This window comes from Oenanthe melanoleuca, chromosome 19, assembly GCF_029582105.1.
Source record: "Oenanthe melanoleuca isolate GR-GAL-2019-014 chromosome 19, OMel1.0, whole genome shotgun sequence".
Taxonomy (NCBI): domain Eukaryota; kingdom Metazoa; phylum Chordata; class Aves; order Passeriformes; family Muscicapidae; genus Oenanthe; species Oenanthe melanoleuca.
In genome coordinates this window covers 5,613,391-5,640,592 of record NC_079352.1, presented here as the reverse complement: position 1 = coordinate 5,640,592, position 27,202 = coordinate 5,613,391, and the positions used below count along the sequence as shown (strand labels likewise).

The 27,202-nt window shown below is 50.5% G+C and overlaps 4 protein-coding genes, 1 long non-coding RNA gene and 1 other non-coding gene across 15 annotated transcripts in view; 2 read left to right on the top strand and 4 right to left on the bottom strand.

The window, feature by feature from the left end:
• Positions 1-724, bottom strand: part of AP2B1 (adaptor related protein complex 2 subunit beta 1) — a 76,754-nt gene extending 76,030 nt beyond the window's left edge. For 2 of the 6 annotated variants that reach the window (XM_056506415.1, XM_056506418.1), the window contains exon 1: positions 484-544. The gene's annotated coding sequence lies outside the window, so the exon portion shown is untranslated. Of the gene's footprint in view, positions 1-483 lie in introns of all 6 variants that reach the window. The other 4 variants (XM_056506416.1, XM_056506420.1, XM_056506417.1 and 1 more) reach the window with 4 other exon arrangements.
• On the top strand, positions 716-4,163 carry PEX12 (peroxisomal biogenesis factor 12). The gene is made up of 3 exons (XM_056506422.1): positions 716-872; positions 1,268-1,812; positions 2,469-4,163. Exons 1-3 carry the CDS (start codon positions 747-749, stop codon positions 2,866-2,868), a joined length of 1,071 nt encoding a protein of 356 aa, XP_056362397.1. The 5' UTR covers positions 716-746; the 3' UTR covers positions 2,869-4,163.
• On the bottom strand, positions 3,593-6,206 carry LOC130260747 (uncharacterized). Its single transcript, XR_008841837.1, has 3 exons — positions 6,020-6,206; positions 4,722-5,084; positions 3,593-4,070 (listed from the first exon to the last, which is right to left on the bottom strand). It is a non-coding gene; the product is annotated as an uncharacterized LOC130260747 (long non-coding RNA).
• LOC130261122 (Z30 small nucleolar RNA) lies at positions 5,522-5,615 on the bottom strand. Its single transcript, XR_008841912.1, has one exon. It is a non-coding gene; the product is annotated as a Z30 small nucleolar RNA (small nucleolar RNA).
• Positions 6,207-7,430: 1,224 nt separating the features above from the next.
• Positions 7,431-20,443, bottom strand: UNC45B (unc-45 myosin chaperone B). 4 transcript variants are annotated; one of them, XM_056506331.1, is made up of 22 exons: positions 19,840-19,972; positions 18,788-18,916; positions 17,694-17,745; positions 17,400-17,569; positions 17,105-17,141; positions 16,653-16,828; positions 16,035-16,124; positions 15,439-15,606; positions 15,046-15,214; positions 14,590-14,760; positions 13,588-13,759; positions 12,716-13,016; positions 12,451-12,545; positions 11,642-11,783; positions 11,078-11,218; positions 10,719-10,846; positions 10,282-10,348; positions 9,860-9,973; positions 9,650-9,765; positions 9,214-9,331; positions 8,958-9,113; positions 7,431-8,228 (listed from the first exon to the last, which is right to left on the bottom strand). In XM_056506331.1, the coding sequence occupies exons 4-22, from the start codon at positions 17,559-17,561 to the stop codon at positions 7,962-7,964; spliced, it is 2,790 nt and encodes a 929-aa protein (XP_056362306.1). In that variant the 5' UTR covers positions 17,562-17,569; positions 17,694-17,745; positions 18,788-18,916; positions 19,840-19,972; the 3' UTR covers positions 7,431-7,961. The 4 variants fall into 4 exon arrangements, with proteins under 4 accessions (XP_056362306.1, XP_056362307.1, XP_056362303.1 ...); XM_056506332.1 differs by having other exon boundaries at positions 19,943-19,969; XM_056506328.1 differs by lacking the exon at positions 17,694-17,745 and having other exon boundaries at positions 19,840-20,443.
• A 105-nt stretch (positions 20,444-20,548) lies between these two features.
• RAD51D (RAD51 paralog D) lies at positions 20,549-26,920 on the top strand. Of its 2 annotated transcripts, none has more exons than XM_056506327.1 (11): positions 20,549-20,674; positions 21,030-21,139; positions 21,749-21,810; positions 21,959-22,077; positions 22,285-22,366; positions 22,475-22,609; positions 23,049-23,144; positions 23,305-23,395; positions 24,109-24,179; positions 25,024-25,191; positions 25,816-26,920. In XM_056506327.1, exons 2-11 carry the CDS (start codon positions 21,058-21,060, stop codon positions 25,897-25,899), a joined length of 990 nt encoding a protein of 329 aa, XP_056362302.1. In that variant the 5' UTR covers positions 20,549-20,674; positions 21,030-21,057; the 3' UTR covers positions 25,900-26,920. The 2 variants fall into 2 exon arrangements, with proteins under 2 accessions (XP_056362302.1, XP_056362301.1); XM_056506326.1 differs by having other exon boundaries at positions 20,579-20,670.
• The last annotated feature ends 282 nt before the right edge of the window (positions 26,921-27,202 follow it).

The window sequence follows — 27,202 nt, the reverse complement described above, 5'->3', positions numbered from 1 at the left end:
CAGTGGCCCCCCATTCTCTTCCAGTACATCACCAGAGCCACTCCCAGTGCTTCACCAGCGACTGTCCGCACCCCTCCCAGTACCCACTCCAGTGCTCCCCCGGTGCTGCTTCCCACCCTACCCCAGGTGTCCCTTCCCTCAGTGCCCCTCACCTCTCCCAGTGTCCCCTTCCCACCCCTCGTTTTCCCCTGTATTCCCTCCCACCGTCCCCCAGCCCCTCCCTAACCAGTATCTCTCCCCGCCCTACGCCAGTACCCCACCAGTACCTCACACCTCCTCCCACCGCCCCTCCCCATCCCATGCCAGCACCCACCCCTGCCCTCACCTCTCCCAATATCCCCTCCAAGAGCCCCCAGCCCCTCCTATTTCTCCACCAGTGCCCCTACCCGCCCTGTCACAGTCCCCCCTCCCAGTACCCCACCAGTGACCCTCACCCCCTCCCCGTACCCCCTCCCAACGCACCCAGTGTCCCTCCCACCTCACCCAGCGCCCTCAGCCGCGGCCCCACTCACGGACCGGACTCACCGCTGCGGGGGCGGTGGCGGAACCGGAAGCGGAGGGGCTGGGCGGACTCGCGAGCAGCGAGATCAAACCCTCCCCCGCCCAGAGCGGCCGCGCCCCGGCACCATAGAGCGGCGGCAGCGGGCGGAGCGCCGGCGGCCCGCGCTTCCGGGAGGCGGGGCGGAGCGGCGCCCGGCGGGGAGGGGCCGAGGCGCCCCCTGGCGGCGGGGCGGTGCGGCGGTATCATGGCGGAGGTGGGCGCGCACCTCACGGCTGCCCCGGCCGGCGGGGACCGGCCGTCCGTGTTCGAGGCGGTGGCCCAGGACAGCCTGATGGCCGCCGTGAAACCCGCCCTGCAGCACCTGGTCAAGGTGAGGGCGAGGCGAGCCGCGGGTGAAGGGAGAGGAGGGGGGCCGGCGTGTGACTCCGGCCGCACTCACGGGCAGCGGGACAGTTCTGAGCCACTTGGCTTGTGTTGAGAATTAGAGGCGTCGTTGATAGCTGCTGCTGTGATTTATAATTTCGCACTTTACTCCGCTTTCAGGTCCTTCCCTGTGAGGGTGGGGAGGCCCTGGCACAGGGTGCCCAGAGAAGCTGTGGCTGCCCCATCCTTGCGTGTTCAAATCCAGCTTGGACGAGGCTTGGAGCAGCCTGGGATGGTAGAAGGAGTCCCTGCCCATGGCAGGGCTGGAGCCAGGTGATCTTTAATGCTCCTTCCAACACAAACCACTCTGATTCCTCCTGTTTTATGTCCCTTTCTCAACAGGTGCTTGCTGAGTCTAATCCTGCCCGGTATGGTTTCCTCTGGCACTGGTTTGATGAGATCTACGTCCTCCTGGATTTGCTGCTCCAGCAGCACTACCTGGCCAGGTGCAGCGCATCCTTCTCTGAGAACTTCTATAGCTTGAAGAGGATCCCCATGGGAGATGACAGACAGCAACCTCTGGCCACAGCTGGCCTGCCAAAGAGGCAGCACTGGAAATCACTGCTCCTGCTGGTTCTTGTTCCTTACCTGAAAGGAAAGCTGGAGAAACTGGTGTCCAGCCTGAGGGAAGAGGATGAATACTCCATCCACCCTCCCTCATCATCCTGGAAGCGCTTCTACAGAGCCTTTCTAGCTGCCTACCCCTATGTAAACATGACCTGGGAGGGCTGGTTTCTTGTCCAGCAACTGTGCTACATCCTGGGCAAAGCTGAGCATCATTCCCCCATGCTGAAACTGGCTGGTGTCCGCCTGGTGAGACTGACTGCAGAGGATATCCAGGCCATGGAGAAGAAATGGGCTGAAACCACCTCAAATCAGACACACAGGTATGACAGAACCTGACTCAGCTGTTGTCCTACAAGGGGTTCTATGGGTGTGTAAATTTAGAGGTGATGCTGCAAGTAAAAGGGCCTTGTTCTCCAAAAATTCAAGATGAAAATTTGCTCTTACAAAGTGTGCTCCAAAAGGGTATATTGTGAGTGAAAATAAGGAAACCAGTAGCAGGGATTAGCTTGAAACAATTTTGTGGTAATAAAATTTCAGAGTTTGGGGATGTTTTTGGGCATACAAGCTTTTATCCTGTTCAGTCTTCCCCTGCACTTTTCCATCAAAGGAGGGGCAGCAGTTGCAGCAATGTTGCTGAAAGGATTGAAACTTATTTCTTTGATTTTTCCTAAGCAGCAGTAAGTCATGGCCACACACTGTGAAATGGTGATCCAGGAGTGAAACACTCTGTGGTCCAGGATCCTTTAATCCAAATTCTTCTGATTTAGACTTCTGAAAAAAAACCAGGATTTGGATCTTCCTTAAAATAAAAAAAGCCTGAAACATTCTAATAAGTGCAAACATGAGACATGCTGATAAATTAACTTAGCACTGAGGAGTTGTGTGAAGCAGTCACTGCCCAGGTGCTTTTCCCCATGGTTTCTAGCAGGATAAATGTGCAGTAGTAACCATCTCTCCCTGCTTGTCTCTGCTACAGCTTCACCTCCCGAGTGCAGACAGCCCTGAGGAGAGCTCTGGGCGGCGTCGCCTTCTCCCTGTCCACCGGCCTGTCCGTCAGCGTGTTCTTCCTGCAGTTCCTGGACTGGTGGTACTCCTCAGAAAACCAGGAGACCATCAAGTCCCTGACAGCACTGCCCACCCCTCCTCCCCCCGTGCACCTGGAGCAGGAGCCCAGCTCAGCTGTGCTGCCCAGCCTGAGGACCGTGTGCCCCCTGTGCCGCAAGGTCCGTGTGAACGCCACGGCCCTGGCCACGTCCGGCTTTGTGTTCTGCTACCGCTGTGCCTACAGCTATGTGAAGGCTCACCAGCGCTGCCCAGTCACGGGCTATGCCACAGAGCTGCAGCACCTGGTCAAACTCTACTCCCCTGAGAGCTGAAAGACTCCCAGGAGCCTCCAGCACCTCTTTCTGCATCCCACAGAAAGCTTCAGACCGCCTCAGTGAGCTCTGCAGCACCTTTGAACTCGGTGGTTCGTCAGCTTTGGCACATTCTGGCAAGGCTCTGCCCTTTGTTGATAAGCTGTTCAAACATCCTGGCAGTTGCAGAAGGATCACACAGCCCCAGCCTGTCAGCCAGCAGAGAAAAGTGTTAAAAGACCAGCTGAGAGGGAAGAAACATTGATTTGGATAAGAGGAATGCAGATGTGAGGATCAAAGATCAGCTCTGGTGCTGCTTGAGGGCATGAGCCAGCAAATTGAAGCGGTAGGGAAATTCTCTAGGCAGGTTTTTCATCCCTGGGCAGCTTCCCAGGGTGAGCTCTTTGTCAGAGGTGGAGATAGGCTTAAATCTCTGCTCTTCAGCCTGCTGCATTTTCAAGCTCTTCACTTTGGAATTGAGAACATCACCCTCCTAATTCCCACCCACGCTTCCAAATTAAGACTTTTGACTTTAAAGGAACAAGATGGACAAGAAGAATGTGACATTTTCTGCACAAGAGAGAAAATGACAAACCAGATTAAAACAAACTGCCAACTGATGAGAGTGGTTTATTGTTAAATGTCTTTCCATTCATTATTATCTGCTTTTATAAAGCAAATTCTTTCTTGATTGAGAACCTAATTTAATTCTTTTCTGGTTATTGGAAAAACAGTTTGCTCCTCTGGGGGCTGTATTTACATAAGAGAGACAAGACTAAAGCTGCTTTCACCTTTCCATGTGCTGGAAGTGGATGTAAGATTAGCATTTTGTAGGCTGAGAATCTTTAATGTCTGAGCATTACATTGCAATTATTCAGTCCCAGTCATGTAGCACATTCATATCAGAACAAAACATCCTTCCACTGAACACAGGAGGAAAGAAAAGCTCTGTGACATGGCTGGCTCTTGCTTGACACCTGATTTTTTTCAGGATGGAAGGTTGTTTTCCTGACTCTAGGGAGCAGCAGTGCTCCAGATATCACAGTGACAGTGCTTAGAGAATACAAGAGCAAAGTTTGCTGCACAAAGTACAGGACCCCACTCTGGGCTTTCCAGATTAAGAGATATCTTCTCTAACATTTAATCCACTGAGCCAGGCATCTCATTTTCCCTCCACTTTAGCTCTGCTTCAGAAGATAAAAATCTCCAATATCCTTCTTCACCTGTAAGCAAGAGATTAAGGTTATTGAATCATATGGCAAAATGCACTAATTTGAGTCTTCTCAAAACACCTAATAAATGAGATTTGTTCCTGATGCTTTATTATCTCTGTACACCTCTCTGACCCTTCTACCTGTGCCACTGTGGAATAATAAATACTGTCTCATTTCTCTCTTCTCCAGTAGCTATGGGATCCATGAAGATAGTTCTCTTCCTTTACAGAGCCAGTGAAAACACACAGGTCTTACTGGAAGACAAATCCCATCAAAGTGTGAGATTTTCTGAGGTTCCAAATCACTTTTTACTTTTTGTTAATGTCCTGGTGACTCCAGTGCAAGCTCCTTTAAATAAACATTTGACTGATGATGGCTTTTCAGGATAGGTTTATTTTCCTTTTATCCTTCCTATACTTTGCAAGTTATTTGTCTGCTGCTCAGGGAGAAGCTGTGCAGGTGTGGGACACTCAGCCAAATAAATACTCATTTGTCAGGTTTTTTGCTCTAAAATAAAGCTACAAAACCAACTGGGGTTATAGAAAAATTCCCATTTATCTGCTTTTTAACTATGTCCTCAAAACCATGATGGGCTAAAGATTGACAAGAGAAGTTTTTTTCAGGGAGCACCAACTTTATTAAAGCAACCTTTGGACTTACATGCTAATTTGTGATTATAGAGTCATGTACCACATATGCCCTCAGGATGCTTTGGTGTTGCTCAGTACAATTTCATCAACATTAACAGCACCACTGGAGTTCTTCAGTATCTCACTGCCAGGACTTGATTTGCAAGTAATTTAAAAATTCTTTAGTGAACCTAAGGCACATTCACAGCTCATCTAGGCAGTGCTCAAAAATTAAAACATGAAGCAACTGAGGTTTTGTTACTTCCTTAACAGAAATAAAGTGGCTTCTCCTGTTAAGGGAAAACCACTATGCCATGCTCCTAGGTATACATTCCCCACAGATGTTTCCTTCTCCATAGAAGGGGAGAAATCAATATAAAGATGTCATCAGGACCTGTAAAAGAACAAAAAAACTGAATTAGAGAATAGTCCCATCTCTTTTCCTGGGCCCTTCCCTCAACCCCAAAGGGGTTGCACTTCATGGAGAGTATTCCAAAAATACTCCTGGCAATCACTAAATGAGAATACAGCTGAATTAACTGCTAATGAGTTTCTGTAAGACAGAGAGCTCAGAGTCTGCATTGCACTTACAGAGGAGACACAGTGGCAGAGTATCTGGAGTTTGAACCATGGCACACGTAGGGAAAAAACCCACATCCCTCCCTCACTGCAAGCTCATACTAAAGCTGCAGCATTTGTGTTATTTGTCAAATAAAGGCTTTGTTTTTCTGCCGTTAAATGAATTGCTAAAAATTCTTAGCATTTTCTTTTGGATTCATCAAAGTTTCAAGACCAGCAAAGCTGTTCCCTGCAGACGAGCTTAGCCTGAAGTAGCTCAGAGAGAAGATTAAGTGATCATGCCCTGGTCAGAGCAGACACGGAGTCAGCAATACCAGGTCAGACTATACTTCACTCATCATTGCTTCTGGGCAAATCTATTTGCTTTCAATAAGGAGCTTGCTCCCAAGCCAGGGGCTGGGAGGTTTCCTCTCCCTGGGAGGATAAAGCACGTGGAGCAGGGGAGCACAAGGACCGAGGTGACATTCCCCTTCCACAGCCGGGCAGGAGCTGCAGAGACAGGTCACAGATGGCATTCCACGGTCAGGAGCCCGAGAGGAAAAACCGTGTCATACCTACAAATGCTGCTGCACTCAGTGTCTCTCCAAGGCCTGTTTGGATCCCTCCCTTCCCATATCCTTCTCTGTATCCTCCCCTCCAGCCCCCTGCAGCTCTTCAGTCCGCAGTTCTTCCCTCCATGCCCTCCCTACCCAGCCTCACATCCCCTGATCTCAGTAAATCCCACATGCGCTACACCTCGGCCGGCCTCACCCTCCTCAACCGGCCTCCAGAGCCGCTTCCGCGTCCCCTCACGCTCCGTGCCGCCGTCCCCACACACTCCGAGCCCTCAGCACCCCTGATCCCACGGTGCCCCGTGTCCCATTTCCCGTGCTCCATGCTCCGTACCCCTCACGCCGCTCCGCAGGCCCGGCCGCACCAGGGCGGAGCCACCCGCTTTGCCCCACCCCCTCCGCTGGTGACAGCCAATCACAGAGCGCGGCTCTGCCGGAAGGAAGGCGGCAGCCAATAGGAGGGCGCGTTAGGGGAGCTGGGGGCGGTGCCAGCGTTTCCCGCCCTCAGGAAGCCTGAGGGGGGCTGAGGGAGCGGTCGGTACAATGGGTGTTGTGTCCATGTTTAGCTAAAAGAAATGACAATAAATGTCTTTTACAGAAATTATTACCCCACTCAACTTCAGCAACAGTCAGTTAGTAGAACACAGTTTCTCCAAAAAGAAACTTTACTGAAGAAGGGAAACTTTGCCCTTTTTAACACCAATGGCGTTTTGTCTTGGTCAGAGATGCTGGTTAGGTAAACCTGTATAGAGAAATGTAAAGTCCTTTCGAAAGCCAGATTCAAAAGCCCTAAAAATGGGTAAACAATAATTAAAGGCTGGTAGAAAACAAACCATATTTCTCTCCACGGAATGTGGCTCCCTCAGTTTGGAAGAACGGCCTGATATCCCCCTGCTGTGATTATAAAGAACCAGGGATTTAATTGAACATGATTATGTTCATTGAATACAGCTGGAATCACTCTCCAAATAAATTTGCCTTAAGGTTATAAAACCTATTAGCTTAAAATTTTCAATCTTCCAAATTCAGGACACTAGAGGCACTTTAATTTATTTTATTTTCCTTAACATGCAAGAAAAGACTATTTTCATGGTTCCTTTCATAACCCCAAACATCAGCATTTCATCATGCTATGCCTATTGTGAATATCACTAAGATTTAGTATGATCAGAAATATTTTACTGTGTAATTAATATTTAAATCATTATTGAGTAAGATGATATTTATTATATGCCTAGAGACTTCCCTTCAGGAACTAAAGCAACAGTCTGTGATTTTTGTATTGTCCACAGCCTGCATTAAGGATCTGTGCTTGAACTGAAAATATTTATGTAACAAAATTTAATGTGATGGCACACTGGTGGGTTGCTTGTCATTCTGTTGTTTTGTTTGTTTTGTTTTTTTTTTATAAATGGGATATTTTCAACATTCCCTTGGTGTGACATGTTTGTGGTGACTGCTGCATTTGGGAGCACTGGATGGTTTGCAAGGAGTAAAAATTCAACCTGTGCTACCAAGTACTCCATTTTTCCAGGTGTGATGCAAGACTGCAAGTGAGATTTGCCTTAAATTCTCCTTTTGCTTAATAAAATCAGAACAGGAATTCCACATGGAACAAAGTAGTGAATTTATTAAGAGTACATCCACCATCCTCACACTTTGGCACACACCTTCCAATAAATGAACAAAAAGGCACACAGCTAAAATCCTATTTTCTGGCTACAGAATAGAAGGCACTTAACCCTCTCTGTTCCACCTTTGCTGGGAATTCCAGAAGTACCAGGAGCTGGAGGTGGATGCAGAACTGATTTCAGCTTTGTTGAGTTTCCTTACAACAGCCTCCAGAACATCTCCAGCACATCCAACTCTTTTACAGCTGGGCCTTGAAGCTTTCATCATTATCAGCTGAATGGGGGCAGAGAATGGATTTACACCATCTGGGAATTACTCAGATGGACACTTACCAAATTTCCCAGGCAAATTCCCTCCTTTTCCTCATACAGCTTATGATCCTCCAAAGCTGTCCCCAGACTATTCAGTGCCTTGACAATGGCACTAGATTCTTCTCATGGCTCCCACTTTTTTCCATTTCTCCATTTTTTCCCCCCACACTCAGCCTTTTTTTGGTGCTTTTCGCTCCCTCATGCCTGAGAGAGAGGTTTGATCAGACCATAATCCATGCACTTGGTGAGGCAATCCCGTGCCACATTAATGATGTGCTGCTTCTTGGGGTGATCCTCCTGCTTCCCCACGTAGGTGAGGATCTCCAGGAGCTCTGACTCCACCAGCTTCTTTGCCAGCTCTTTGTCAGCACTGATTAAGTTGAAAGCAATGACCAGTCCTCGGTGCTGGACCTCCATGTTGTCATGCAAGCAGAGCCTCTGCAGGATTTCAAGCCACTGGGTGGTCTGGAAGGGAAAGAGAGATCATTAGTACTGATCTGAAGGATATCTCAACCAAGATCATGACTTTTGCTTCCTGCAGCAGAAGGAAGAGCAATGCTCATGGCAATTTTTGTCATTTCATTTTTTAGCTAAGGAAACCTGACTCCAAACATTTGAGCCCAATTTTTCCCACACTTAAGTCAGAATCTTTCATGGCACTGGGACAACGTGGAAAATGTTCCATATTCAGGCTGCTGCATAATCTCTGTGAAAAGAATCTGACCAAAGTTTTGACACAGCTGAGATGACCAGGACACTCCCCCACCCCAATCTTCTTGAGTTTCTCTTTTGGCTTGATTAATTCTTTTTATCCTAATGAGCTCCAGTGTCCAATCATGTGTGCAACAAAATAGGGCTCAGGAGTTCTCAACCACAGCTCTTCAGCCACTCAGCCATGCAGCATCTGTGTTCTCAGGGTCTACAGATCTGTGCAGGGAAAGGACATCCTTTGGGATCTCTAAAGCTCAGTAGGTTATTGATCAAGCTCTACTTATTTCTGAGTGGAACAAGGTTTGGATTTCAGGTTATTTATCAAAATGGACTAAAAGTATGCACACCCAGGTCCCAGCTTCTCCAAGTTCCTCAGTATGAAACTAGTAAATTGCATATTCCTTTGGAGAGACTTTTTCACGCCTGAGCCAGGACCCGTGCAGGGCACATCCACACTGCCCACAATCAGAATTATGGTCTCACCACTTGAGTCATCTTTGAGCAGAGTTTCTTTTGAGCTGCTGTAAGCATGGCCAGGGCTCCTGCTGCTGCCACCTGAACCTTCTCATCATCCTCACCACACAGCAACACCACCAACTTCAGCCGGTCATTGCCATCGGCCACAAACCTCTCTTGAACCTAAAGACACCCAGAGACACCCAGAGGCAGCACAGTTAGGGACAGCTGCTCACAGAGAAGGGTGCACACAGTCAGGATGGACATGCCCAGGGGTTGTTACCTCCTTGTTCACCACTAGGTTGCACATGCACTCTGTGGCTGCCTGTCGAAGTTGGTCGTGGTTCTCAAACATGTAGTTTTCAATATCTGGCAGGGCCTTCTCTTTGACTATCTTCAACCTGTGCAAAGAGGAGTAAAAATCCCACCTTATAGGTCAAGCAGTAACCAACTTATCAAATATTAACTGCAGGGAAGGCCTTGAAACAAATCAGTGTCTGCAGCACTGGAGCTCATGATGTGGTTCATTTCCTGTCCAATGCAGATGAGGTTCAAGTCTTTGCTGTTTCTAGATTAAAATATGCCACTCTCTTTTTCCTTTTTTATTAATCTTTTAGCTCTCAGACCTTTGTACTGCTGCCAAAGGTAGCTCAAACTGACCAGTCTTCATAGTCTAACTCTGGGGAAGAAGGAAGGTTAAAAAAAGCAGTAAAGCTCACCTAAGTTTATCACTTCTTCCTGAAAAGTTTGTGAGACCTAACAGAGCCTCATAGTTCTGGAGGCCATCTCTCTCTGTGTTCAGCAGGCTGACCAGGGGCCTCACCACCTCATACACCTGGAAGAGAAGGCCTGTATTAGCAATTTTCATTTGCTAAAGGAAATATCAGTGCTTTTGTTTTAATTTTATTTTTTTCTTTTTTTAAGCTTACCCTCTCTCCTGGGAATGCAATGTCTGGATTGGAGATAGCAGCGATTTTTGCCAGAGCATGAGAAGCCTTTATCTTGCCAACATCTGTGCCTTCCACAGCCAGAGGTATCAGGGCCTGGAGACACACAGGAAAAAGCATTCAGTGTTCTGAGAAGATTTACAGGGTTGATATAACAGACTAAAACAAGTTAAAAATATCCCATAGCCCTCTGGGATGTCTTGCTTGTGTTTTCAAATAGGCACCACTGAGCACACATAGTTACTCCAAGAACATCACTTTTGGAGCCTTGCAGAGATGGGACTGCAGTGTCAGTATGGCCCCGAGGGGACAACTTGTGTTCTTCTGTCACTGTCACTCATCAGAGACACACCCCAGGCTCCCAGCAGACATTAACAGCACATCAGTGAACATAAATTAATCACCTTCCCACCACCTTGAGCAACAATGGTCCCGCGGTCCTTGGGGTCTTCACACAAGGCAAGAAACACCCTGCAGGGGCACAGAACACTCAGTGAGACAGCCAGGTGGGACAGCAACAGCCAAGAGAACCACCAGGTAAATTCCAGGTGCTCAACCCCATGCACACAGCACTCTAAGAGGAAGCAGCAAATGGCAGAGTAAGAAGTTTCCAGATCTGTAAAATGAACTCTATTCCAGCCAGAATCAATACAGAGAACTCAAAAATGCATTCCAGCAAAGCTTGAAGGTCAGAATAGAGATTTTTATGACCCTACTGAACAAAAATTTTGGTTTTAAGTCTTTGCCTCACATGCTCCACCACAGGCAGAATGCCCCACCCTAGTGTCCATCCCCATGGCACAGGGGCTGCCCAGCACTCCCAGGACTGCAGGGAAGGCACCTGGCAATGAGCTCCTTGCTCTGGTCAGTCAGGATGGCACTGTCAGCCTTCACCATGCAGGCCAAGGCAGAGACAACCCCGGCCTTCAGCAACCGCTTCACCCGCTTCACCACAAAATCCTTCTTGTCCTGAGGAGGAAACATTGGGAGAGGATTAGCCCTTTGCATCTAAGGATTTTAAATTCCTTACTTTAGCCCATTCTAAAGAATCAGCCCATTCTGCCATCCAGCCACCTAGCAGCCAAGCCTGGTTGGAGAGCAAAGCAATTTCAGTCTGGAGACAGGAGACCTGAACTCTGTGACAATGGATATACCAAAGAAAGTTTTTCTGAGCAGCATCTCCAGCTGGACACAATTCACCTTTGGATGCTCCTCAGGCACGTGCTGCTTGGAAAACTTTGCCAGCTGCACCAGCTCTGGGACCAGCTCCTTGGTATCATAGCTGTTGGTGCAGTTCACCAGCGCAGAAGCCACAGAATACAAGATTGTCTTGTCACTTGCCTGCACAGGAAAATAAAAGCTTGTGAGGAGGGCACAGCAGGGAAACAGGTCCCTTTGGGCTGCCATGGTGCTGTTTTGCACTAGTGGAAATGTTCTTAGCTTTATCCCCAGCTTTATAGCCCATGAAAGTTCTCATGGTCAAACAAGGTGCTGGACATTAAGTGCTGTCAACACCTTGGTGCCTTTGTTTTTCATGCAGTTGTTGACAGTGAAGGTAGGAGTGATCTCCCTCAGCCTAGGGAGAAGAGCAGGATGGTAGCAGCCCTGAGAAGTCTCTGGGGCACAGGCAGAACTGAAGTTCTGCTGAGCCAGAGGCGAAGGGTTGGGGTCACAGCTCCTTCTGACTGGGCACAGTGTAGGACTGGAGAGCTGGGAGACATTGATGCTAGCAGAGGAATGAGGGAACAAGGAAAGGAGAGAGACCTTGGCTAAATCAAACATAGCTTTCAGGGCTGGCTCATCTTCAACAAAGTCATCTTTCACATCTGCATCGAGGGTGAGGTACGAGAGCCCTTCCACTGCCCATTTCCTGGTGCGGGCATCAATGCTGGTGTTGCACAACCACCTGGAAGAGAGAAAAACGCCCACATTTCCATCTCAGGAGCCAGAACTAACTTATCTGGAAAAGGAGAGAGGAAAAACAGACATTGAGGCTGATTCAGACCCAAATATGTCCTCGGGTTCTGCTGCAGCTCCTCAGACTGGGAATGCTTTCCCTTGAGACATGACCCTCCTCCCATAGCCCAACTTGTGGGATCTAAAGGCTGCAGGGAAAGACAGACCAGGACAGCTACAACTACCTTGCTTTGCTTTTTCCATCCCACAAAACATGAGATGCCTGCAGGAATGGCCACCTATTCAGTCACTTCCTAACTTGATCCCACTTCCTTGGTTACTCCACCTGGCAATTCACCTTCAGAGGGGACTTGTGCATATTCAAGGCAAGCATTAATTAGGCTGTGCCACTCTGGCACAGAGGCAGGGACAGGGCCTGGTGTCTCCCATGGGCAGGGAGAGAGGGAGGAGGCTCTTCTGGATATGGAGGCAGGAGGAACACATGGCTGCTTCGGGCACAGAGGGCTCCATGTCCCAGTGCAATGTCCCAGTGGGGGCACTGTCAGCTGGCAGGCAGCACAGGAAATGAAGGCAATGTGTGGGCAGGATCTCGTGGGAGAGGAACATATTGTACTTTGCAAAGATTGGAACAACTGAAGGAAGAAGTGGTCACTCACTTTCGGCACTGCTTGGCCAACTTCTCAGTGGAGCCCTCAGCAAACTGCCGCAGGCCATAGTCTGTGCCTCCTGCTGAGCCCAGCTTGCAGAGACCCTGAGGAGGATAAAAAGGACATACCAGTGAGAAAAGCTCATTAATCCTCTTGTGTTGCTGCCCCAAAACAGCCTAACCCCATCTCTCATTCCCAGAACCTCCCTCCTCTCCCAAATCCAGGATTAAGCTGCCGAGTGTGGCAGGCAACAGAGGCAGGGCTGCATCCTTACCACCAGAGCTCGGATTTTGATCTTCTCATTCTTGGTCTTCTTGTAGATCTCCTTCAGGAGCGTCACCCCGTTGGTGATGATGAAGGTGGCTCGGCTCAGCTTGGTGGAGGCGTGGATGAGGGCTTCCACAGCCACCAGCTGGTCAATCTCCCTCTCAGACCCACACAGGGCAACCATCATCTCCATCACTCCCTTCATGCCAAGCAGCTTGTTGCCCAAGTCAAAGGGCCCTTGCAGGACTCCAGACACAATCTGGACAGCATGAAGTGTCTTATCCATGTTTTGTGGGTCGATTTTGCTCCTGCATGTGATAGAAGGAATAGTGTTGCATTTTAGGCTATAGGTGATCAGCAAAAAGGATAATGCAACATAGTTCCTCGTGCAATGGAGAAGCAGAAAGAGAGCTTTATTTAAAGAAACACTACACTTTATAGGATAGTACATGAAAAACAAAATAGAAAAGACTCATTGGTCCAAGAAGACAACACCTCTATGAAAACATGATTCCTGCAAAACATCACAAGACACTCACATGTCTCTCACGCACCCTGCAGGTGTATAATCATTGTTATAAACTCTTGTCCTTATGAAGCCTGAGAAAGGCAAAGCTTCCAGGCTGCTTTTTCCCTGGTTCCCAGCAGCATCCAACAACAGGAGTAGGGTATAGAACAGTAGTGGGGAGGGAATGTCCTCCCTCAGCTCTGCTGCTGAATGACATTGGGTATTTGGGAGTGCAAATTCCTGCAAAGCTGCGATCCAGCAGGATCTCAAGCAAGTCATAATCTCCCAGAGCCCAGTTTTGAACACAAGTGCCTGATCTGGGCCCCAAGAAGCCCTGCTCCTGCCCCTGGGCAAGCTCAGCCCTGACTCACTTGATGTACTCCTCGCAGATCAGCCGGTAGTTGTCCCGCTCCGGGTCGCAGCGCAGGTCATCGTAGAGCTTATTTAGGAGCACAGAGGCAGTCAGCTGGGTGTTCTCTGTCAGTGGCAGGCAGTCAGGCATCTCAGGAATCTGGCCCACCACTTTCAGTATCTTTTTTAAGCCTGGCAGTGATAGAGTGATGTGGCTGTCAGAGGGGAGAGGGTCTGTGCAAAACTCAAAATACCATTTGTTACTTTCTTGCTGTGGAATAGCCAGCTTGGATGGTTTTCAATTATTTTGCAGACTAACATAAGTTTTAAGCAAAAAAGACACTCAGATATTTACTAGGGAGGAGCTTCTGCTGGTGAGATTACAGGTTTGCAGCATCAGGCTTTTTTTCCAGCTCTCAGAGTGAGATAAGCAGAACTGCATTAGGCCCCTGGCTGGATCTGTTATTTTTGTCAGGAGACATTAAACCTACTGACCTCCAAGGCTGGAGGCTCTGAAAACTCAGCCACTTTCAAGTGATTCTGGATGACTTAACTCTCCTTTTGCTGAATTATTATTAAATAACTTCCATAAAAATGGTAAGACACATATGCATTGGAATTACTATAAAAACGCACAGCACACACATTCCTCACCCCCATCCAGTTTTAGAATGGATCAGTTTATGGGTCCACCAAGCTCAGCAGGTGCTCATCTCATCCTGTCTATACCAGACTATGTATCCAAGCCATATCCTCCTAACATTAGCAAATACAGTGTAGGAAACTAACCAGAGATATTGGGCAGTCCTTTAGAAACTCAAAAATTCTTGTTTTCTTACACAATTGATTTTCTCTTAGTACTGTTTCCTGCTAATAAGTCTAACTTTGCTCCAGGCTTGCATACACCAAAAAAAGCCAGAGAGGATTTAATTTACAGGAAGGACTAGTTCTAAAGGTATTCAGGTGAGAACACACAGCTCCACATCTCCCAAATCAGAACAGGATGGTGGGCAAGGACTCACCATTGTCGATGACAAAGATGCTCCTGCTGTTGTCATGGTCTTTCAGGTCCTTCCTTGGTATGTTCTTGTTGAGGAGGTTGAGGGCTCGGTCTCGCCCTTGCCCAGACACTTTCTTACTGACCAGCATATCCAGCAAACGCATCGTGATCATCCTCAAATCCTTCTTAGTATCTACATAGAAGCAAAACAGTAGCAGCCAGTTACCAGAAGTTACCTCTGAAAGCAGGTCAGCTCAGTCAAAACAATTCAAAGCCATTGTGTGGCTGGAACAGAAGTATTTAAGCTATCCATGAGGATAAGAGCTGTGTGCAGGTTGTGCTTCTGTGCAGCTGAAGGATGAAGTCCCCACTTCAGCAAAGGGCAAGGAGTAAGGTGGAATCCCAGGAGCAGAGCCCTCGCTGCTGGGCCCACTCCTTCTGCAGGCAGGGGAATGAAGAGCAGGTGATGAGCTGTTACCTAGCACTAGAGCCTCCTCCTTGCCGTGGTGCTCCTCCTTCCCCTGGCCCAGCAGGCAGTCAGTGATGGTCTGCAGGAGGTTGCAGACAGCCAGGGAGATTTCTTCATTATCCACTGACATCCACATGCAGATGCTGTCGATGCCCAGGTAATGGAGAATGGCAGTGGCCTGGCCCCAGGAAGGAGAGAGCAGGACAATGTTAACAAAGGCCTTTCCTCCCTGCATGCTCCAGGCTCAGCTGGGACAAAGAAACTATTTTCCTCAGTGAATCCTGAATCAGTACAAGTCAGGGTTTTAATCTTTTCCCACTGCTCACGAACAACACAAACTATTTCCATTTCCCCCTCCCCAAGTGCACAATAGCAGTGAAGGTCCAAGCACCCTGTCCTTACCCGAGCCTTATGTCCTGTGCACATTCCTGAAAGTGTCCTCACGGCTGCCAGGATCAGCTCAGGATTTTTGGTTTCTATCAGCTGCAGCAGCAAGTTGACCCCATTATTCTGGAAAATCCTCTCAGCGCCTGCTTCCTCACGCCCCAGGACTATGAGGTTGTTTGCAGCCTAGGTGGGAGGCAGAAGAACAGGGGTCAGTGGCACAGCCCAGCCTCCAGAACATCTCTGTGCAGCTCTGGGAGATCCTGGTGGGAGCCATTTCCTGAGAGATGCAGCAGATCAGCTCAGTTTATCCAGGAGCATTTAGGGATCAGCTCTGCTCTGCCCAAGAAGAGTGGGTCACTGCTTGGAAGGAACATCTAGAGGGTGCCAGAGAAGGATGTGAGCAGAAGTCCAGGCTGATCCCACCTTTGGTATTTTGGGAGGCTGGTCCACCTTCCCTTGGCACAGGGGTGATTTCCCCTCTCTCTGAGTGCAGTTCACCTTCCAGCTCCTTCCCTCACCCTCCATCCAGAGGAGGTGGGGAAGGGAACGCAGGGTTTTGCTCCCTGGTGCAGCCTCTGATATCAAGCAGCCAAGTCCAGGGCAGTTCTCACCTTTTCTCGCTTTTCTTTGTCGCTGTTCTCATCCAGCAGGATCTCAAACATCTTCTGCACCCTCGAGTCTGTGGAGAACTGAATGCGCAGCTGTGCCACGAGAGAGAGCACAGAGCATCAGGAGGAGAAAATCGAGCTGCAGCTTTCCTTTTCTGCTCAAGAATACTCCCTCCCCTCAAACCACAGGCAATTTAAGCTGAATAACAGGAGATATAATTAGCATCCATTACCCAATATATGGGCACAAGCAGAGCCAGCCCTAAACCTTAGTTTTTGAGACTTCCTAGTATGTATTGATGCAAGGATTTCTTCCTCTGTAAAGGTAACTGTAGCAATGTGGCAACTGCCAGACCCAGCCCAAAGCTGGTCCAGTCCCTTGCCAAGACCTTTCCAAGACACTCAGGACCAGGCCAGCCTCAGGAGGGAGCCACCACACTTTTAAATTTAACCATTCAACCCCATCCTCAGATTTACACACATCAGGCACGAACTTCCAGTCAATGGAGCCTATTTATCCCCCTCTATAGCCACGAGTTTCCAACAATCCACTGATGTAACTCAGAGCAAGGATTTCCCACCCCTGGTCTGTGAATCTAGGACAGTTCCCCTGGCATTTACCTTCTCCTGGATGTTGGCCCCCAGTCTCCTCAGGGTCTCCTGGAAGTTTTTGTTGCGGGGTTCAAGGGTGGCACATTTCTGAGCATCTTTGAATGCTTGGTCCAACTTCCCCAGTTTTTCCAGGGCTTGGCTGCGCCGGTACAAGGCTTTGATATCTGAGGCATTGATGTCAATAGCTGGGAAAGGGATCCAAAACACCAGGCATCAGAGCTTGCTGCTTGGAAGGGGCCTGTGCAAACTGTGATTTGCTTTGTTACTGGCATCAATCAGTGCCTGATTAGCACTGATTGGACCAGCCCACCAAATTGGAACATCACTTGAACTTCCAGGAATTCCCAGTGGCCTCAGCACTTGGCTGTTAGTGGACATCAAGGAATAAGGCCACAGTGTCCCAAAAGCAGATGTGAGAGCAGAGAGTGTATCCAGCTCTCCTCATAACAGCCCCTCCTTACCTCTAGATGCATCCGAGGCTGCCTTGGCATATTCCTCCTGTTAAACCAGAAAGGAGAGATTTGTTAGCCATGGAATAGCAGGGCATGTCCCCACTGCTGATGGACATTGGGACCTCTCTGTTCCCATTTCCCAGTGAAGCTCCAGCACAAGCCCAGAACACTTAACGTCAGACCAGCTGGAAACCCCCATTCAATAAATGCACAAACCACCCAGTCCACAGCCAGGGAGTGCCCTTGGCTGCCCTCCTGCTCTTCTCCCCTTCAGCACTGCCCAGGTGAGGGGAGCTTGTCTCACCTTTTTGAGAAAGCAGGCTGCCCTGTTCCTGTACAGCACCGCCTGCAGCGCCTTGTCCTTGTTGAGCTTTATGGCTTGAGTGTAGCTTTGAAGGGCTTTCTCGTAGTCACTGGCCTGAAAATATTTATTGCCTTCCTCTTTCAGCTGGATGGGATCCTCCATCTGGAGAGCTTGAAGGAAAAACATCCATTTGTGTCCCATTTTCAACTGCCTGGGTTGCCTGCCTACTCCCCCAAGCTGAGTTCCACCATGAGACTGACATGTAATCAACACACATTAATAAAAGCAGCTTACCAGGCTGAAGAGTTTTGAAAATGAAGACCTAAATTGCTCTTCAAGGCTGTAGCTTTTCCCACCAATGTAGATTAGAGGTTAATTAAAAAAATAAATATAAACATGAACAGAAAAAGGAATTAAAGTAATCTGCCAGCACTACAGAGAGTCTGTGTGGCTCAGGAAAGAGCTCACTTCCCACTCCAAGTTTGGGCAGGACCTGGCAGCTCCTGCTGCCTGTCAGCATCACCTGTCACCACAGCCTGTCCCCTCCTTGTCCCCTTGTGCTTTATATGCCTGGGGAGGGCTGGGAGCCAGGGCCAGCTCGGGGGGGCACCTGGCTGCAGGCAGGCAGCACCCCTCTGCAGCAAGAGGGAATCCTCTCCCACCTGCCAGGGCAAACCCAGCTCCCCTCTGCCTGCAGAGCTGCAAAGGCTGTGGGGAGTAGGGAGGGGGAGGTTCATGCCAAAAAAGCCCATGGCTGGGATGGCTGCCCCCTGTCACAGTGCTCAGACCCTCTTCCCTTTCTATTTAGGGAAGCATGAGACAGCTGAGCCTCGGGGATAAGTGGCCCCAGGCCAGCAGCTGCAGCAGTGCCCAGCACCTTCCAGAATTCCCTGGGATGGAAAGCTGCCTCCTCCTCCTTGCAGGGTATTTGGGAGCCCTTCCCACTGGAAATCCCACCCCTGGCTGGTGCTGCCACCCGTGCTCATTCAGCAGCACACTGACATGGGCTGACACAGAGTTCTGGAACACACTGGAAGTGCTGTGATGAGTGGCTCAGTTTAAGTGACAGCAGGAGACAGAGCAGCACTGAGCCTTTCAACCCACTCTCTTCCCCAGCAGTCACAATCAGGAATTCTGCTTTTTGATTTATCTCCTTCCAAACACAGGCCTTGCTTTCCCCAGCATCAGCAGCATCCCAGCCGTAAAGCAAAGTGGGGAACTGGCAGGATGGGGAAATGACTGAGGAGAGCATGGGCTGACCAAGACACTGCCAGGAGCAAAAATATCATTGTCTTTAATTGTGTGACCTGTGTTGTGGCTTGTGACTCTTATGCAGCAGGAATTAGCCCAGAACTTCCCTGTGCAGGGCTCCTGTTTTATTCACCCACCAGCAGCAGCACTGGTCCATGGTATCCAGGCAGGAGGTGATTCCAAATCCGTTTGTAAATCCGTTCACAGCAAATCATCAGCACCACAGCTGCAGGCAGCTTCACCAAGAGCAGCTCCCACATCTCTACCTGTCTGGGAATAGATCCAAGGCACAAGGATGACAGTTGTGGAAAGTACAAGATGCCACCCTTGCCTTGGGTACACTCAGCTCAGCGGTTTTTCCAGCATTTGTTTGGATTAACACACCAGAAACTTCTTCCAACATGGCTTTAGGCACCAGGCTGGCTGAAATACCAGTACTGGTGGGATATAGCACTGCCAGAATAAAGCTTCATGGTCACAAGCAGCAGCACTGCAGGTAAACTGAACTATGTTATAAATACATATTATGGCATTGGTTTCTCACAAATATTAGGGTGGATAGTATATGTGTAGTGTTGAAATGATTTTTAAGATACATTTTTTTCTTTAGGAGTAACATCTTTGTAGTAAGTGTACTGCCTGCTTGGTTGGATAACACCCAGTGAAGAGACCTGCTACTGATACAGCAGCCACCAGAACCGACTGCTTATAGAAATTGGAGACCACAGCCCAAATTAAGACTAATAAGACAAATAAATTAAAACCACAGCCAAGAAGCACGTATGCTCTAAAAAGGTAGACTCAAGGAGTGGTTATGTAAAACAATTCCTGGAATATGGAAAACAGTTTATAGAAAAGTTTGAAAATGTATGATGGGTCTATGAATATGCAATGGGCTGATGAATTTAAGGGATGTTTCCAAAATAGCAGGTGTGTTTTTGGCTGAATGCCAAACACTGGCTGTTATAATCTTTTAATTTCTTGTTTGTCTCTTATTGTCTTTTATTAAAATTTTTTAAATCTACCAGGAAAGTGAACATGGTTGTTCAGAGTTACAAAATCAAAGGGTGTTGGGTGCTGCTGCTGCTCAGGGCAGAGCTGAGTGCAGGGCAGGCTGAGCAGCGAGTGCCGAGAGCCCTCTTCAGGCCTCGGCTGGGAAGAAAAACATAATAATAATAATAACAAATACCCCAAAAACAACTTTCCCAGGAGAAACTCAAGCCTCCAAGGCAGCCAGGGAGGGACACAAAAGCAAAACCCCCCCCAGCCCTTCGTGCGCCTTCATATCCCACCCAGAAGCCCTGGTTGGGACAAACCCAGCCCGGGAGCCGGGGATGGTGCGGTGGGAAGGGATCCCGGCTGGGGCTGGGGCTGGGACACCCGAGCGGGCCGGGGAAAAGGGAGCGGGGCCGGGGAAAAGGGGAGCGGGGCCGGGGAGAGGGGAGCGGGCCGGGGAAAGGGGAGCGGGGCCGGGGAGAGGGGAGCGGGGACGGGGAAAAGGGAGCGGGCCAGGTGAGGGGAGCGGGGCCGGGGAGAGGGGAGCGGGGACGGGGAAGGAGAGCGGGGCCGGGTGAGGGAAGCGGGGCCGGGGTGAGGGGAGCGGGGACGGGGACGGAGAGCGGGGACGGGTGAGGGGAGCGGGGACGGGTGAGGGGAGCGGGGCCGGGGAAAAGGGAGCGGGCCAGGTGAGGGGAGCGGGGCCGGGTGAGGGGAGCGGGGACGGGGTGAGGGGAGCGGGGACGGGGTGAGGGGAGCGGGGACGGGGAACGAGAGCGGGGACGGGTGAGGGGAGCGGGGACGGGTGAGGGGAGCGGAGCCGGGGAACGAGAGCGGGGACGGGTGAGGGGAGCGGTGACGGGTGAGGGGAGCGGAGCCGGGGAACGAGAGCGGGGACGGGTGAGGGGAGCGGGCCGGGCCCTTCCGCCGGCGGCAGGAAGCAGGAAGGGAGCCTGAGGGCAGAGAGCGGGAAAGGGAGCGGAGAGCGAGCGGGGCCCGGCCGGGCTGCGGGGAGCCGGGCACGGTGGGTCAGCATCGTGGGGATCTGTGGAGGTGGCTCGGGATGAGGGAATCCGGGATAGTGGGTCAGCGTCTCTGTGGAGGTGGCTCGGGATGCAGGGTGAGGGAGTCCCCCCCCCTCTCTGTGCTCCCCCAGCCGCAGCCGTGCCCCCATGCAAGATTTTGGGCTGTTTGGCCCCAAAGAGGAATTAATTACCCACCTATCCCAAACACAGCTTGGGTGGCTGCTTCCCAGCTTCAGGCACCGGCCGTGGCTCAGGGTTCGACCTGGCAGTGCGGGGCTGAGGGTTGGAGTTGATGATCTTGGATGTCTTTTCTAACCCTAATGAGTCTCTGAATTCCACTCTCCCATCCTCTCCGCAGGTCTGTGCTCTTCTCCCTCCCTGTGGAGATGGTGGTTTTGCGGGCTGGGCTCTGCCCTGGTCTCACTGAAGACATGATCCAGCTTCTCAGGGCCAATGGCATCAGGACAGGTAACAGGGTGGCATCAGGGTCTCGGGCTGGGGGACATCATCCCCTGTGCATTTGGTGGGCCTGTATCATCTCACATCCTGGGAGGGTAGTGATGGTGGAGTATCCTTCTGTGTCCTCCTTGCTGGATGTCTTCTGGGTCCTCCTGAGTGGATACATTGAGTAAGGACTTCTCTAAAGGAGCAGGAGAGTGTAAGGACATGGTAGGAGATCTCTGCAGGGGCTCATTGAGGGTTGATCCATTCCGGCTTTTTTTGTGGTATTTCAGGAGAGTTTGTGCAGTTTTCCCTCTGAAAAATGCCCAACTTCCTGGAATGCTGCACCCTGGGTACCTCCTGCCCTTAGAAGGGAAGGAAAAGGTGCTGGGCAGCTCTTGAACAAAACCAGGAAAATTTTTACCAGCTTGTCTCTCTGCTCTGTTTTGAAAGAAACAATTTGTTCTGTAAAGAATGATGGGGCCATCTCAGAGGACAAACTCCTCCAGTCAGTGTTGACAGAGGGCACAGACACTTTCCTTGTCAGTGCAGATTTTGTCTTAGCTGATTGTCTTCTGGTGTTTGTGGTCTGACAATGTTTTGCTTCCAACCTTTTGTCCCTCATGCTATTTGCAGTGGTGGACTTTGTGTCTTCAGACTTGGAGGATGTTGCCCAAAAGTGTTCCCTGTCTTACAAGGTAAAAGAGACTCTCCTAACTCTTGGTACCTTAACCAGGGAGCTCAGAGCTGTTTGGTTCATAGACAAGGATGGGCTTGTCTGGGGCACCTTGTGCAGCAGTTGCTGGCCATTGATCAGTCCCATTTCCAGCCCCCTCTCTGTCCCAGGCGCTGGTGGCAGTCAGACGTGTGCTCCTGGCCCAGTTCTCTGCCTTCCCTGCCAATGGAGCAGACCTCTACGAGGAGCTCAAGAGCTCCACTGCCATCCTGCCCACTGGCAGCCCAAGGTGGGTACCTCACCCACCCACCAGCTCTGCCTGGGGCTGGCTTTGCTGCACAAGCTTTGAATTTCAGTCTCCAAACCATTCCCATGCACTTGTGTGCACTTGTGAAGGGGGCCATAAGGACAAACACCTGGTGGCTGCTGCCTGCCAGTGCCCCTGCTGTGCTGGCTGAAGTGGTGTTGGTAATCCCACCTTGTGTCCATCCCATAGCCTGGACCAGCTGCTGGACTCGGGGCTGTACACAGGGGAGGTGACAGAGCTGATGGGAGCCCCAGGCAGTGGGAAGACACAGGTGAGTGGGGTGGAGGACAGGGGAGAGGACAGGTAGGGTGAAGGTGGTGCCATCAGGTGAAGCAGAGGGACATGTGAGGGCTGCCTGACACCCTGTCCCTGTCCCCAGGTGTGCCTGGGCATTGCAGCCAGTGTGTCCCTGGGCCTGAAGCAGCACGTCCTGTTTCTTGACTCCACTGGGGGTTTCACTGCCTCCCGTCTCTACCAGATCCTCCAAGCTCAGACAGAGGATGAGGAAGAGCAGGCAAGTTCCCCTGGAGCTGGTCCCTCTGCTTGCTCTAAAACTCACTCTACTCTTGCCTGCAAGAAACCCCAGAGATGGTTTGTCTTTCCAGCACTGCCTTTGTCCTCATGGGCTTTTTGAGTCCAAACCCTTCCTTCCAAGGCTTGGTGGGTGCCATGCTCAGTACAGGCACTGCTCTATATTGTTTTTCTTGGGAGAAGGGAGGATCTTACTGGACTTGCAGGACTTGGCTCCCTGGGCTCAATGCATGTTGCTTTTCCCAGCAGCATCCCTATTCCCATTGCAATGGGGACAATGGTGTTATTGGGGTGGAGGCAAATGTGGAAGGATGAGGATCCCAGGCTTTGTGGCATGGTGTGAGTGCAGAGAGCTGCTGGCAGCTGGGGCAGGGGGAATAGAACAAGCCCTGGGGAGACTGAGGCTGGGTTTTGTGCTGCAGCTGGAGGCTCTGCAGCGGATCCAGGTGGTTCGTGTGTTCCACATCTATGAGGTGCTGAGTGCCCTGCAGGAGCTGCGGGATCGCCTCTCCCAGCAGGTAGGAGTGAGCCCCTGGGCCCCTCTGCCTTCCCAGAGCTGCAGGGAGGGGCTGTGTGCCTGACAGGGGACTCCAGATTGCCTCACCCTGGGGGCACTGGAGCCTCTGTGCAGCTCACAGCCCCCAAAGCTGCTGAGTTTGTTGTGGTGCCTCCTTGCAGGTCCTGAGCTCCACGGGACCCCTCAAGATGGTGCTGCTGGACTCGGTGTCAGCTGTGATTTACCCTCTGCTGGGTGGCAGGCAGTCAGAGGGTGAGCTGGGTCACTGTGTGAGCTCTCTGCTCATCCTGAAGAGCCTCTTCCACCCATGTGTGCTGTGCTTGGAGTGGGACTGGGGCAGGACTGATGTGGATATGACTGCTCCCAGCTTTGTCTTTGGGACTGGATAAATTGGGAATCTGTTTGCAGTGCTAGCAGCAAACACTCCAGCTGGCTGTGGCCGTGCACACTCGTGGCTGTCATCTGAAACACATTCAGGGGAGGCACTGAACTCTTTGCCCATAAATTAAAACTTCTCTTAGAGTCAGAAATACATCACGGTTGCTGGCACAGTTTGCAGAGCTCTTTCTGCCAGAAAGGATCATACATCAGATGTGAGGGTGCTAAGGAGTCTGCTGAAACACCTCCCAGAGGGTCTTGCACAGCTTGGTGGCAGCCAGTGCTATCACAGGAGGTCCCCTGACAGCTGTGGGCTGTAGGAATTGAAGCTGAGAGCCTGAGAGATGGGTCCTGTGCCTGCTACACCAACCTGGCCAGCTTTGTCTGGAGCTCCTGGTGCTTTTGTAGGGTTTTTTGACCTTGGGCCTTCTAAGACAGGAAAGGATGGGGAATGGTCCAGGGAAGGTGTCCATGAACACGAGCTGTGTCACTGAATCCAGTGCTCATGCAAATCCAGATGTCAGCTGCTTCCAGGATGCACTTTGGGGGCTGCTCCCCAGACAGCCAAATGCTTTGTCCTGCTCCAGGTTTGGCTCTCATGATGCAGCTCTCCAGGGAGCTGAAGACCCTGGCCAGGGAGTTCAGCCTTGCTGTTGTGGTGAGTGTTGCTGTGCTTTGTCCTTCGTTGCTGGTGTGAGCCATGGGGAGGCTCTGGAGTTTGTGGGAGAGGGGACCCCACTGTCAGCTAAGCAGGATCCAGAGGCCTGAACCCCCCAGTGCTCTGCTCCCCAACATCTCTGCAGCCTGCAGATGTCTTGTTCCAAGCATGATGTGCTGGGCTGATGTGCTGCCTCCTGCCCTTGCTGTCCTCAGCCATTCACTGCATTGAGCAAGGCAGAGTTAAGTACAGGCAGATTAAAAGGCTGGTTGTGTTTATTTTTGATAGAACACCGTTCATTTTAGGGGCTGGCCAGCTTCCTGGGTAACCTCTTGGTCACCTTGCAGGAACTGCAGGGCATTGCATCATCCCACAGGAGCTGGGAAGGGCCTGCTTTAGCCTTCCCCAGCTCTTGGCCAAGCAATTGCATTTACCAATGCACCAGACAGGTGGGTGGGACCACAGTTAGTGTGTCTGGACAGGGAAGGCCACACCAGAAGATGGTGGTCTGCTGAGCACTGGAAGGTGTTGAGATAGTCCTGCCCTTCATTTTAATAAAGTGACAAGGACACTGGAAGGACACTTGGAGCCCCAAGTTAAATTTTGTGGTGACTACAGCACCAAGAGTGATGCAGCTTGCAGATAGCAGTGAATTCCCTTAGTACTGCTCTGGGGAAATTACCTGGGCTGTGTTCAGACGGGATGGCAGAGGAGGGCTCAGGATGGAGAAGGAAAAACCTTCCTAGAAGGTTTTCTGGCCAGGATTTCCTGGTGACCTCCAGTATTTCTCTACACCGAGTAGCACTTCATTTCCCAGGCTCTGATAAGTGTGTTTGTGCTGCAGGTGACCAACCAGGTGACAAGGGACAGCAGCACTGGCCCACTGAAGCCAGCCCTGGGCCGCTCCTGGAGTTTTGTGCCCAGCACCCGGGTGCTGCTGGAGAGCAAAGAAGGCAGCTGGGAGAAAGGCACCAGCCAGCGTGCTGCTTCCCTGGCAAAGTCACCCAGGCAGGTGGGGCTCTGCATCCATCCCTTGGTGTCCTGGTTTGAAGGACAGGTGTCTGCCAATAAAGGCAGAAGCTTCTCTTTGAAATGGAGAATGTAAACCCCCTCCCCAAATTATTATAGTTTGGAAATTAAGGGGCTCTAAGGCAAAGATAGGAGAATTAGGAATAACAGTTCTTTACTAGGTAAATTAAAATAGAAATGCAGTATTACAAAGAACAATCCTAAAACACTGACAGAGTCAGAATCCAAGCTGACACCTTCCAAGGTGACTTCAGCTTGAGTCCTGCCTTGTGCACAGGCAGCACTGCCTGAGCCTCCTGGCTCTGAGCCTGCTCTGCTGCTTGATCCAAACAGATTTGGGTATGCTGGTGTGCTAGGCAGCAAAATACATCCTGGATGTGCTAAATAATGGTGTGTCTGGGGATGTCCCAGAGCAAGATGTTCTTTCCTTGCTAAATTGCATTGTCTATTTGTATCTCTGCATTCAGCAGACCCAGTTAAAACAGGGGCACCTGCAGAAGGAAGTCCTTAGGGGGATGTAACTTGGATTTTTGGCTCTGAGGCAGAAGATGGAGTGATGTAGAATCCAGCAGTGTGAGGATAAGCTTTGCTCTGTTCCTCCTTGCAGCCAACAGGGATCCAGGTGCAGCTGGACATTGGGAATGGTGACGTGTTGGAACCGAGCCTGGTGACACCCGCACAGGGACTCTGATGGGATGGAAAACAAATGTCACAAGGTTTGAGAGAGCTGCACAAAAGCAGGCAACACTGAAGGTTTTACAAACTGAGAGACTGAGAATCCTGCAGCCCTGGGGAGGACCAACATGAGAGCTCTCTTGTTCTTCTGCCCCATGGAAAAACTGAGTGTGGGGTTCCCTGGAGACCTCTGTGCCCAGCAGATGCTGCCTGTGAGGACAGCACACAATCAGGCCCTCTGCTGCAGCCTTGTCTTCACCCCTCAGAGCCAGCCCTGTCCTCAGGGTTCTTTGGGATCAACTGCCTTGTCCCTGCACAGCCCCATGCTGGTTTTGTTCCCCCTGTGGGTCACTGCCCTCTGGTCCTGGAGTTCTGATCATCCTTGGGCCCACAGTGGGCTTGGTTCAGAAATAAAAGAAAAAAAGCTGTTGCATATTGCTGTGGCTGTTGAGAGCTGGAATTCAAGTAATGACAGCTGCTCTGAACTTAATTAAAATGTTGAGCAGGACTGGGGTGGGACATAATGAGATGCTTGATCTTCCCTTCTCCCCAGAGTAACACCAGGCCCTGTGGGGCCCTGCTGGTGTTTTTGGGGCACAGCTGGACTGTGTAAAGGCTGGCTGATAACTGATGGAGGTTCTCATCTGGATCAGCTGAGGCAGATGGGCCCTGGCTGGCACCAGCTGGCCCTGCTTGATGCTCAAGGACTATTCAATTGCATGTGGTGATATTTAAAATACTCTTCCCATGCTCCAGTGCTTTCCAGCTGCTATTGCCTGCTCTTGGCAACCTCCTGAGGAGAGGGGAGGCTTGGATGTGGAATTTCCTCTTGATCCCAGATGTCTCAGATATCCTCAGTTTAAGAGACCTCATTGTCAGGTGAGCTGAGCCATGGCTTGCACTTCAAGGCAGCTGATGGAGAAGTTGGGGGCTGGGACTAATTAGGCCTTGCTCATTAAACTAATAACACAGCAGCACAGCTCCTGGAGCTCTCTAAGGCTGTGCTTGGCACATTAAATACATAATTTTTACTGAAAGCTTCTTAAAGTTGTGTATTTATTTGCATTTCTGGGCTCTCTAATCTCAGAAAGGAAAGTTTGACTCTAGGGATTGCAGCCTGGTTGGTTGGGGTGAAGAGGAAGAGCAGAAATTTACCTTATTAGCTAATTTCTTGTTAATTAATTCCTTGCTAGCTCTTCTCTTGGAGCTAAAGGGGTGATACACACACATTTCAATTACTAATTTATCTCTCTGCTTGAGGTTCTGTAGGGGAAGCAAAGCTCTTGTGGGGAGTGTGGAGCAGAGAGGAGCCAAACAGA

Coding starts and splice junctions, on each gene's coding strand:
- UNC45B (XM_056506328.1), bottom strand. CDS start 17,561: ATGGAGGATCCCATCCAGCTGAAAGAGGAAGGCAATAAATATTTTCAG. Junction 13,760..14,589: donor CATCTTTGTCATCGACAATG/GTGAGTCCTTGC, acceptor TATCACTGCCAG/GCTTAAAAAAGATACTGAAA. Junction 10,847..11,077: donor TGCCTGAGGAGCATCCAAAG/GTGAATTGTGTC, acceptor TTTCCTCCTCAG/GACAAGAAGGATTTTGTGGT.
- RAD51D (XM_056506327.1), top strand. CDS start 21,058: ATGGTGGTTTTGCGGGCTGGGCTCTGCCCTGGTCTCACTGAAGACATG. Junction 22,078..22,284: donor CTGCCCACTGGCAGCCCAAG/GTGGGTACCTCA, acceptor TCCATCCCATAG/CCTGGACCAGCTGCTGGACT. Junction 23,145..23,304: donor GGGATCGCCTCTCCCAGCAG/GTAGGAGTGAGC, acceptor GCCTCCTTGCAG/GTCCTGAGCTCCACGGGACC.
- PEX12 (XM_056506422.1), top strand. CDS start 747: ATGGCGGAGGTGGGCGCGCACCTCACGGCTGCCCCGGCCGGCGGGGAC. Junction 873..1,267: donor CCCTGCAGCACCTGGTCAAG/GTGAGGGCGAGG, acceptor CTTTCTCAACAG/GTGCTTGCTGAGTCTAATCC. Junction 1,813..2,468: donor ACCTCAAATCAGACACACAG/GTATGACAGAAC, acceptor TCTCTGCTACAG/CTTCACCTCCCGAGTGCAGA.